This window comes from Neofelis nebulosa, chromosome 5, assembly GCF_028018385.1.
Source record: "Neofelis nebulosa isolate mNeoNeb1 chromosome 5, mNeoNeb1.pri, whole genome shotgun sequence".
Taxonomy (NCBI): domain Eukaryota; kingdom Metazoa; phylum Chordata; class Mammalia; order Carnivora; family Felidae; genus Neofelis; species Neofelis nebulosa.
Genome location: NC_080786.1, coordinates 13,468,514 through 13,480,702, shown reverse-complemented (window position 1 = coordinate 13,480,702; position 12,189 = coordinate 13,468,514). Strand labels below are relative to the sequence as shown.

At 42.2% G+C, this 12,189-nt stretch overlaps 1 protein-coding gene across 8 annotated transcripts in view; it reads left to right on the top strand.

The window, feature by feature from the left end:
* RBMS3 (RNA binding motif single stranded interacting protein 3) overlaps positions 1-12,189 on the top strand; it is a 1,338,119-nt gene that overhangs the window by 756,031 nt on the left and 569,899 nt on the right. For 6 of the 8 annotated variants that reach the window (XM_058729653.1, XM_058729649.1, XM_058729652.1 and 3 more), the window contains exon 5: positions 6,556-6,728. In XM_058729653.1, the coding sequence (XP_058585636.1) occupies positions 6,556-6,728 (173 nt within the window). The remainder of the gene's footprint in view (positions 1-6,555; positions 6,729-12,189) is intronic. The other 2 variants (XM_058729650.1, XM_058729655.1) reach the window with 1 other exon arrangement.

The following is a 12,189-nucleotide window of genomic DNA, read 5'->3' as shown; positions in this document are numbered from 1 at the left end:
GAAGTGGGGCAGGTTTTCACCAAACTCTGTTATGAGAGGTGGAATTGGAACCATTTTTTTCTATAATTGTATTCTAGACCAATGGAGGGGCAATTGTCCAGCATAAAACCGCAAAGCGTCAATATATGTGGTTCATGAAACCATGGCAAAAATTGCGTGTCTTGCCTTCTATATTAATTTAGCTGCATTGATTATTGCTTGCATAGACAATACGCACATCCTCATATAAGGCTATGATAGGCACTCCAGTGACTGCTGCAATTCTTGCCGTGTCTACTTGCTCGTATTGTGTTCCCACTAGAGGAGAGGTGTGCAGAAGCAAGGTTATGTAGAAATTATACTGTCTGGGAGAGGAATTCAATAGCCTGCAGCAGTGTTAATCCACCGAGCAATGGATTGCATGTGTACGTGCAGGCTAAATAATGTATGATTTAAGACAGGAATGTGGTTTGTATTCATTTTTGGATAGTAAAAGGCTTGGCATGTCGGTCCCATGGGAGACTTTATCCAGGGCTTTACCCTTGAGTGGATAAAAGAGTACAAATTCTGTTGCACTGGAGATGAATAAAAACAAATTGGGGAGACCATCAGCAGAACAGACTGCTGTGTGAGGGAGTCCGAGGCTACTCCAAAAAACCACCAAGACCAACTGCTTCAGGATCCTGCCAGCAACCAGATGCCGGGAATAGAATTGACTGCAGTTTGGCATCAAGGCCCTGTGATTCCCAGCCAACGGGAATTGCATGCAAAAAATATTTTAAATTCTCTTTGGAAAAGAGTTATGTTTTCAATAAGAGGAAGAAGCATGTTTCAGACCTCGTCTGCTGCAAATGAAATGCGGCATACCAATGTCTTAGTTACGGCACGCAGAGATGAGTGCCGTATATACTTGGGGATAAGAAGTTGAACTTGGGTCAGTAGATGTGGTTTTTCAATGCAGTAGGTTGTAGGCCATTGAGTTATTATTATTATTCCATTTCCGGGTCCTGTGCTGGTATTTGTTTTTCAAGGAGAGGGGGTGGATCTGTTTAAGGCAGTGATTGCCAACCAGGCACACTTTTAGCCTCATAGAGGACATTTGACAATACCTGGAAACATTTTGGGTAGCCACACCCTGGGGGGAGGGTAGTACACCTTCCATCTAGTAGCAAAGGACAGGGGTGCTGTTCAGTATCCTACAATGCACAATATAGCCCCACGACGAGGAATTACCTCGTTCAAAATGTCAGCAGTGACCCTGGCTTAAGATGGTCTGGCTGGTGTGTGTATATTACATCCCTGCCTTCAGACATGTTCAGCTAATATGTTTCATACTGTATAAAAGATGATTTTTAATGATTTACTTTACCCTCTTGAAATGTGAACAGCATTTATTGAACGTATCAAACACTTTCTGTTAAAATTGGGGGAAAAAAAGAGAAAACAAATAAAACCACAACTCCTATCCCTCTCCAGTTTACCTCCAAAATATGTAGGGGTCAAAAGCACAACCAACCTCCATCCAAACCTATATACACAAATCACACATTTTAGAAGAATGTAGGAGGACCCGGTTGATTCACTTTTCAAACTTGAAAAATGAGGCATATTAACAAAGCACACTAAATGAATCAGCTGTTGTAGGATGATTTGCAAGCCAGTTCATTTTCCTGTTATCAAATAACATCCCCTGAATCTTGACCAAGGAACCCATTTGTTTGATGTTATTTGAAAAACTCATCACCTTGCTTGCTTCTGATGGTCACTTCCCCTTTGACATTAAATTTTAAGATGGACTTCATTTAAATTCTGATAGAGGAAAGGCCTTATTAACCTCCATTTTGACTAGATGCTGTTTACCATCCTTGTTCGATTTCTCCTCCGTATACTTGGATGCAGGAGAGCTTTTGTTCGTGCCTTCTTCCAAAGCTGACAGCAAAAAAGCCGTTTGTGTTGGTGCCCATGTCATCAATAGGTGAAGTTCTGTTGTGCTGTTAGGGGCTGCATGGCCCCTGGAGTCCAACTTTCTAGGGTCAAAGTGGGGCTCCCACTGTGTGACCTTGAGAAGGTCATCTGTCCATTTTGCACTTTGGTTTTCTCATTTATGTTTGAGAAGAATATGGTTTGCCTCATTGCGCGGTTATATACGATGCCTATTAGGAAGCACGCAACGAATGTTACCTATGATTATTAGAATCGTTATCTTCTAAAATGGATGTCAAGTCATTTGGTTTAGTTGCCCAAAGAAAACACTGGTACTGATCCACTGATGTAGTAGCCCCAACATGTGGTTTAGAGGTTTTCAACCCCCATCCCGTGATACCTAACAGACCCTCCCAGCAGACCGTGGTCCCAACAGACCATGAATAAACACCTGAGGAAAATCTGCGTATTTGCCAAGCGAGTGCAGGTTCAAGAGAAATCCTATCTCCCTCCTCCATCAGAGTGCCATCTGAAGGTCCTCTTCTGAAAATCTGTCGTCTTCACTGGTTCTAACCAAGCTGACGCTGCAAATTCACAGCAGCTCCCTGCCCTGCTACGGCACCGTGTAGCAGTGTTCAGTAACCCTGGACTGTAAGTCCTCACCACTCCTAAATAGGATTTATAAAGTATGACTTTGAGCAATATAGCAAAGTCCATTTTATCTGAGGGAAAATAAATTCTTTTTTTTACTAACATTTAAACATTTCTTCCTGGGTGCCTCAAAATGATTTAAAAGCTAATCAATGATAAAACCCCAAATCCATTTGAAGACAAAGAATTGAGGAAGGAATCAGAGCCACTTTTAATTAGGAAAGTGGTTGCTGTGACCCATTCACCTCTAAAGATTATTGCTCCTTTTTTTTTTTTTTTTTTTTTTTTGTAAAGATGCTGTAGTGTGGTCATTTGTCTTTGGTACCAGGGCACACAGCATTGCTTTTGCTTTTCACAAATTAATTCATTTAGGCCTGTGCATTTGTCAGACGTTCCGGGAGACTTCTGCCAATGTTTTGTTGATTAAAAGATGTGTGTTTGCAAAGTGGGAGGAGAGGAGGGAATTTATAATTCTTAAAACCAAAGGATGATTTACAGCGCAAACCACTACCTGAATCATTCAGTATATCATCAGCAGATAAATGAAATATTAAGGAGAAGTGAGAATGTAGGCATTCCGTCTTAAAATCTCTGGATTGATTGGTTCAGTAACACTGAGAAAGTCTACCTCTTTCAGCAGAACTTCTAAAAAAAATTTTTTTAATGTTTATTTATTTTTGAGAAGAGAGAGACAGAGCATGAACGGGGGAGGGTCAGAGAGAGGGAGACACAGAATCTGAAGCAGGTTCCAGGCTCCGAACTGTCAGCACAGAGCCTGACGCAGGGCTCGAACTCACGGATGGTGAGATCATGACCTGAGCTGAAGGTGGATGCTTAACTGACAGAGCCACCCAGGCGCCCCTCAGCAGAACTTCTAGAATTCACAAACAAGAATATGACACAGATAACCCCTTTTGATTGTGTATTTTTTTTCAAAGGGCTTTTGAAATACATCATTTCTCCACAACAGGCTGGTGTTTGGATCTCTATTTGTAAATTACATACCTCATTTCCATGCATACAAGTAGCCTATAGTCGTCCCAGCTTTGATTTGCTTTTGACTGTTTCATTTTTTTTTTCCTAGTAAATACATTGGGCGCTTTGGAGGGCACATTTATTGTTTTAAGCACCATGCAATTTACTAAATGATATTCTGGCTATGGAGGGTGGGGGGGGGGTGGACAATTAAGTAAACACATATTGACCATCCTACAGATGAAAATTTCTTATTTGATCATTCAGGGACTCAGTCTGAGCTGGTCCGTCAGATCTATGATACATAAAGCTGAAGATGTGATTTTATTTCGGCTCCCTGATAGTTTTAAAAGCTATGCCATGGGGAAAACTGCTTTTAACAAAGCCTCATTTTAAAAGAAGCCTGAGTACAGAATGGAATTCAAAGAATTTGGAGAGAGGGGAGGTGAAAGTGGTAACAAACAGCTTTTAAAAAGCCCTGCGAAATTTAAGAAAATAAAGCACATGCGGGAAGTGAAAGATAAATCTCATCTGTCCCATTGGGAGGTACAGGGACCAGGGCATTACTTTAGCAGGGATGTGTTAAAACCTACTAAGTGCAGGGCGTGTAAAGAGATAGAGCTTAAGTGTTATGCGGTGTCCACAGAGCGAAATGGATTTCTTAGGTCAAGGCAGACTAGTTTTTCATGCCAGCCAAGAAACTTCATGCAGCTTTATGCAGATATTAAATTCCAAAAGGCAATGGATGTATGTCATTTTTTTCAAACATTGGGAACAGAAAGTATTCTCCTGTGTAATTTGTTGTAAAATCCCACATTAAAAATGTTGGTAGCAGATTAAGTAATACCTAATGTTTACTTGAAATGTTTGTTTCAAAGAAGGAGGCTCTGGGTTCTGTCCCACCCCCCCATTCCTTAAAGGAACTGCCCAGTATACTCTAGACCAGTGTGCCTTTGCATTTGACTGTCTGTCTTATTCTTCCTCCACTTTCCTCCCTAAGAGGAAAGCATGAGCCAGATGGTGGATATGGTGGATCCACAAGGTGGACCAGATCCCGACCTAGGAGGCAGTGAGAATTCAGAGAAAAGGATGCTTCTAGAAACTTGTGCCAAAATTTGGTAGCTGACTGTATTTTGAGATTTAGAATGAAAGAACAAGTGAAGCTGACCCCAAGGCTTCTAGCATGGGGGCTAGATGAATGTCAGCAACACCAGAGAGAAATGGGGTCAATTGTGCTGGGTGTCTGGGGTGGGGACTTGGGCGGTGAGAGAGCAGAGATAATGAGTTTCATTTGACATGTTGTAGCTAAGAGGCATTGTCTTGTAGCCACTTGGAAATATGGACTGGGACAAATCTGATCATTCTGAAAAGTGTAAGACTGAGTATTATAGCAAGAAACAAGGCTGGTGCTGCTAAAACTTGGCCTTTTATCACTGTGGACTAAGTGCTGTGTTCATTCAATTTGTACTGTATATGTTGTAGACTAAGTATTTCTTAAGCATCTACTTGCCATCTGTTAAATACACACCTTCACCCCTGATAGAACAGCTAATGTGTCTTCAGGTTAACACTCAGCCCAAAATCTCCCCACTGGAATCTTAATAGGTGTTACCTTTAGGTAACATTCTAGGTTACGACTGAGAATATCTGGGATAGTTATATAGCCTAATGTTACTGGCAAGACAGATATGAGCTACAAATGTTATCATTATTGTTACTCTTGCATTTTTGTTTTTGCTAACATTTATTTTGCACTTTCTAATTTCCAGGAACCATTTTGTTTACATTAGCTCATTGAATTTATATAGAGACCCTGTGACATACTATTGAGCGTAGTATTTTAATCCTCCTCATATTAATGAGAATGTTGAGTCTTAGAGAGGTGAAGGCACCATCTAAAGGTCACACAGCCAGTAAGAGACACAGCAGGAGTGCAAACTCAGTCCGTGTAATTTAAGAACTTGTGAAGATAGGCCCATTTGACAAAGAAATGAAGTATATAATGAGCACCGTGTCCACTAATTCTGGCACGTATATTCACGTTGTATATTCTCAGTTGCTAGGGATCATTTTATCATTTTATTTTTGTTATAAAATAGTTTGACAAGTTAGAGCAGTGATTTTCTACCAGGGAGAGCAGTGGTTCTTTCCCCGGGGACACTTGGCAGTGTGTGGAGAAATTTTGGTTGTCACAACTAGGGGATGGCTGCTACTAGAATCTGGTGGGTAAAGGATAAGGTTACTGCTACCACCCTACAATGAACAATGTAGGACGTACAGTGTAATGAACAAAAGGCCCCACAGCAAAGAATCATCCCAAGTTGTCAGTAGTTCCTGGATTGAGACCCTCGACTAGAGTAACCTAAAGGGGATCTTGACTGCATCGAGAGAATGGTGGCTCAGTATCGCAAAACACAGGACGTTCGCCATGAAGAAGCAGATTTGGGAGTGGTAGAAAGAGATGAGGTCCGTTCGTCCGTCCGTTTGGCCCTTCCTCGATTCGCTATTCATAGAGTGATTCCTGTGTGTCAGGAATTGTATTGGAGAGTGATGGGGAGGACAACAATATGAGGCAGGTTTTTGTTTGTTTGGTTTCGGTTTTGTGTTTTGGAGAGGAGGGGACAAGGAGTGGAGACAAAGCAAAGACGTGTGGCTCGTTAAAGGTGAGCTAGGGGCAGAGCTTTGGTGCCAAGAGCAAACTACGTTCTTCTCGTGGGGAGGGAGGTAACGTGTGACTTTACACCTCTAAGGAAAATCACAGGGGACTGATTCAGAAGCCATATGCCACTGTCAGGAGCACCTGGGAACTTCTTTCTGCCCCATTTAGGGCTAACTTATGCCGACCCAAGTGCAGGGCCAGAGTGGGGGGAATGATGTTCTCAGAAGCGTACAGGGTAGTGATATAAAAATGTGTGTGCATGTGTGGATCAGAGAGGCCGAGAAGCCGGCATTGCTTTCGAGCTGCGCTGCTGGCCTGTGAATAGGTGCTGGCTTTGTTTTTCCAGTAACAGCCTTTTCTGTTTCCAGCAGTCCTATGCATCAGCTCCCCACCCCATGGCACCTCCCAGCCCCAGCACAAACAGCAGCAGCAACAACAGCAGCAGCAACAGCAGCGGGGAACAGTTGAGTAAAACCAACCTGTACATTCGAGGCCTTCCTCCAGGCACCACTGACCAGGACCTAATCAAGCTGTGCCAACCGTAAGTGCCCTCTGCTCTCCGCGCCGTTCCTCTCCTCCGCGCTGGCTCACGTGGGCTCAGTCCACACAGGACTCGGTATTGCACTCGGTACACCCCTTTATTGGTGCCTCAGTGAGGTAGACTCCATTGTACAAATGGGACTGGAGTTTGAGATCTAAGTCCAGCTGACGTTAGCGAATGGAGTTTGTGTTCTTTCCATTAGGGGCGGGGTGGAGGTCCCTGAGCAGATGTACCTGGGAGTGCTGGCCCATATGCATGTACTGACCGAAAAGATGACGAGCGAGCAGACCCCATGTGGCTGGTGGGATCAGTAACGAATCTCAGAAAGGTAGCTGCTTTTGGGGGTGGAAGTATTAGAGAAGGCAATCTTGAAAATTTAGAGACAGTTGCTTTCGGGATGGTTACCTCCTCCTGTGTTGCAAAGCTTTTCTGGCCAGTTCTCGGTAAATAGAAGTTCAGCCAGGACCAGGTAATTGGGGAATTATAAAACTAGAACTTTGGTTTCCTTGAAAACATCCACTTCCACATCCAGTGAAGCTATTTCCCACCAAGGCCAAGAACGATACTCACTAAGTAGTTTTGGATTTGCTAGGAAATGTGGTAGTGACGAACATGCCCTTCCAAAGCGTTTTTGTTAATCTATTATCTACGAACATTTAGGTTATTAACAGTCTTACTTCTGTGCCAATAGAATACACATATTTACGTGTGCCCTCCAAATAAAATTAATAAGGGATACTGAATTACAACCCGTGGACCTGTATTTGTAGATTGCTGTATGATTATTTTTCAAGTAATATCAGTACAGCTGTTGGTCATTTGAGTGTGCCTTAGCTGGGTATTTTTAAATTTGGGAAACTGTTACTCAATTCTTCTTTTTCTCTTTTGCAATGCTTTTACAAGAAGGTTGAGAGGATATTTATTTTGTAAATTTTCCAACCTCTAAAATATTGGAAGAGGAAAACAAAGCAGACAGTATTTATTTGTCTTTGTTCTGGATCTGAAGGTTGGGAACAAATAGCAAAACACCAGGAAGTGGCTGATAAACCAAAACACAAATACATAACTGGATAATCAATTGGCAAAGCAATATGTAGATTACAGTGGGAGAGCCGTTTTGCTGTTGACTACCTCGATTTGGGACGGGGTGGAGCAAAACTTTGACACATAAATATTTAAAGGGAGTTGTGTAAGCAAAACGAATGTGCTTGGGCTAAGACATAGAAATGTAGGTTAGGCTTTGATCAGTAAAAGGTTGGGGTGGAGAATTGGAAGGTAAATAATTCAACTTTTTCCTGTTAGAAAAATCTAAACTATTTTGAAGAGTAAGGACTCTGTAAATGCGAAAGATTGTGGTCTTTATGTTAAAACCTTCAGAAGTATCTCTTAAAGGATGCTGATAGGAAAAGGGATAGCTATTATCTTTGACTCTTATTGGGATCTCATTTACAAAAAGAATATTGATGGATTTAAGGAAGATTTTTTTTCTCATTGCTCCCTATCACTCAAAGAGTTTAGTGAAGCACAGATAGATCAAGATAAAGATTCCCTAGGCCTGGGGTGGAGACTAAAAATAAGCATTTCTAACAGTCTCTCTGGCATTGTTGGTGCTGCTTACTTTTTTTTTCTTTTTTAAAATTTTAACGTTTATTCATTTATGAGAGACAGAGAGAGACAGAGCATGAGCAGGGAAGGGGCAGAGAGAGGGAGACACAGAATCTGAAACAGGCTCCAGGCTCTGAGCCCCAACGCGGGGCTCAAACCCTTGAACGGTGAGATCCTGACCTGAGCCGAAGTCGGACACTCAACCGACTGAGCCACCCAGGTGCCCCATATGGTGCTTACTTTTGAGAAGCACTTCTTTCTTCAATAATATGAAAACCACTGACTATGTCTAATACGGAAAGCTTCGCTTAATTTATGAAGGTAGCTGAGGTAGAATCCTGTGTATTAAAGCCCACTCAGCCACTGTGTGATCTGGGGGCGAGTCATTTACTCTCTGAGCCTCAGTCTCCTCTTACAAGAGAGTAGGTTGACTTTGACTATTTGTAGGTGTCCCTGTACTTCCAGTGGCATGCCGGTACTGCCTTTGGTGCTTTACAGTCAATTGTTAAATATTCAGGAATTCTGCGTGTGATGTGTTATAGACTCAGTGGCTTGAAGTCAGCCATGATGGGCATATCTACATCAGAAGAACCAGCAAGCCCTAGAAATAAGATTTTTAATTGTATATTATGTTTTCGGAGAGCTGGCTTACGAACATGCCACTGGTGTAGCATTATACTACAGATGTCTGTGTCAGTGTCCACATTTGATAGAATGTTGCCAGAAATAGATAAATGGAAGTGTTACCTAAAAACCAGTATTGGTGGTTTTGGTGTTGTTGTTTTCAAGTTTATTTATTTTCGGAGAGAGAGGGGGAGCATGTGAGCGGAGTAGGAGCGGAAAGAGAGGGAAAGAGCATCCCAAGCAGGCACAGAACCTGATGTGGGGCTCAGACACACAAACCATGAGATCATGACCTGAGCTGAAATCAAGAGTCGGATGCTCAACCTGCTGAGCCACCTGGGTGCCCCAGCCTGCATTGGTGTTTTGAACTCAGGAAAGAGATTTAGTGACACAGAGAGGTTATTTTTGAGGAAAGAAGTTGTGTTAATGTTCTTATGTGCATGTGAGAAATTTAGAGAAGGCTAAGAGCACAGAGGGTACTGGTTACTTGTTCATGTTAGTTTTTGCTGGGTAATAAGATTGGACCCATGCTGTTGTTATTATAAACGTGTCTGTGGGTTCTACAGTGACTGAAGTGGTCTGGACCTGGAGTTTATTGCTCAGATTATTTTTCCTAGAGAATTTTGAGGAACTGATGTGATCAAGCCACATAATACAATGGGAATAGCTGTGCACCAAGAGATCAGGTTTTCAGCCCTGGTTCTGCCATCAGCTGAGGGTGTGGCTTTGGACTCATGGCTTGTTTTCACCCTAATGTTGGTTTCCCTTATGTATAAAATAATGGGTTTCCACTTGATAATGCTTTAAGCTTCTTTCATGCTAAAATTCTGATATTTCGTTGAGATCCTCATTATTATTTAGTGGTACAATGTGCTCCTGGATACTTCTCTCTCTCACTAATCCCCTTTTATAGTTTTGGCAGGGTCACAGCCCGAGTCGATTCAGCTGTATCGGTATGGCCTGATGTGTAGGGACACCTGTGGTAAGAGATCCATGCAGGTCACTTGTAAAATCCCTTTTCCTCTCTTGTAGAGTTGGTCTCTCGCATTGGCCATTAGTATTTCTTTTTTAATATACACATGTATTAAATTTTTTTTTTTAATCTTTATTTTTACTTTTGAGAGAGAGACAGAGTGTGAGCAGGGGAGGAGCAGAGAGAGAGGGAGACACAGAATCCGAAGCAGGCTCTAGATCCTGAGCTGTCAGCACAGAGCCCGTCATGGGGCTCGAACACACGAACTGTGAGATCATGACCTGAGCTGAAGTTGGATGCTCAACCAACTGAGCCACCCAGGCGCCCCCCCCTTTTTTTTTTATATTTTTAATGTTTATTTATTTTTGAGAGACAGAGAGCCTGAGTGGGGGAGGAGCAGAAAGAAAGGGAAACACAGAATCTGAAGCAGGCTTCAGGCTCTGAGCTGTCAGCACAGAGCCTAACCCGGGGCTTGAACCATGATATCATGACCTGAGCCGATGTTGGATGCTTAACTGACTGAGCCACCCAGGTGTCCCGGTCATTAGTATTTTTTTAAATTATTTTTTTAAAAATTTATTTTATTTGAGAGAGAGAGGGAGAGAGAGAGAGAGAGAGAGAGAAAGAGAGAGAGAGAGAGAAAGTGGAGGGAGGACAAAGAGAGAGAGAAGGAGGGAGAGAATCTCAAGCAGGCTCTGAACTACCAGCTTGGAGCCTGATGCAGGGCTCGATCCCACAAAATGTGAGATGATGACCTGAGCCAAAACCAAGAGTTGGATGCTCAACCCACTGAGCCACCCAGGCATCCAGTCATTGGTACTTTATGTTAGCACTCTTCTAAAGATTCAGATCATTTTATGTTCCTATTACTCATCCCAACACTTTAAAATGATTTCACCTACAAATAGATAATATTCACTTATTTACATGAATTTGCCATGAAGATCAGTTTTCCATGTTTATTATTATGAAAGTAGAAGTACTTTTAGAGTTTTTTCCTTATAATATAGGAAATGCAATATTTGTTAATATCTATAGTAATAAAAGAATAGATAAAACAGAGATATACCAAAAATGAGCATAGATATAGTGAATTATCTGGTATCAGAGTACAGCATCCATATTAATACTGACGAGCAGCAAAAAAAATAGTATTAAAGAAAAGAAATTACATTACATCTCAATGTATAATCTGAGAGCAAATTCCTATTATGGGATTCCATTCACATACATCATCAAAGCTCCTATGTTCGGATCACAAGTAAAATCAAAGAAAAGAAGACAAGACTGCAAAATGATTTCGCTACATGGGAACTCTCTACTTATGTTTCATTTAAAAACTTTTTTTTAATGTTTTTTTATTTATTTTTGAGACAGAGAGAGACAGAGCATGAACGGGGGAGGGGCAGAGAGAGAGGGAGACACAGAATCGGAAGCAGGCTCCGGGCTCCGAGCCGTCAGCCCAGAGCCCGACGTGGGGCTCGAACTCACGGACCGCGAGATCGTGACCTGAGCCGAAGCCGGACGCCCAACCGACTGAGCCACCCAGGCGCCCCTGAAATATTTTTTTAACATTTAGTCATTTTTGAGAGACAGAGTGACAGAGCATGAGTGGGGGAGGGACAGAGAGAGAGACAGAGACACAGAATCTGAAGGAGGCTCTAGGCTCTGAGCTGTCAGCACAGAGCCTGACAAGGGGCATGAACACACGGACTGCGAGATCATGATCTGATCTGAAGTCAGACGCTCCACTGACTGAGCCACCCAGGCGCCCCTCTAGTTGTTTTAAATGAATACATTGCATTGTGTGTCTTATAGGAGATACTATAGTGAAAGGCTGTAATGTCTTTATCTTAAGAAATCTCAAAGAACTCTATTGTGTTCTCAATCAAGAAATAGTTACAGAGCACCTGTGCTGCATGCCAGATACTGTGCTAAAGATTCAGTGGTGGGTACATTGAGACAAAGGCCTTGCTTTAGCAGAGCTTATATTTTACTAGGGAAAATAGACATCAATTAAATAAGCATATATTTGACATAAAATTGCAACCATAAATTCAAGAAAAGAGAGGAGCATGGAACCAAGAGTGTTTGTCACATGGGATCTGTCCTAGTTATGGCAGTGAGCAAAGGACTCTCCAAGGAAGTGACCATTGAGGTAAGATCAGAAGGAGGAATAGGTTTTACTAGATGAGGAAAGAAGGTAAGAGCATTCCAGGAGAAAGAGCCTCACGTCTGTAGAACCAACGGGTAGAGGGA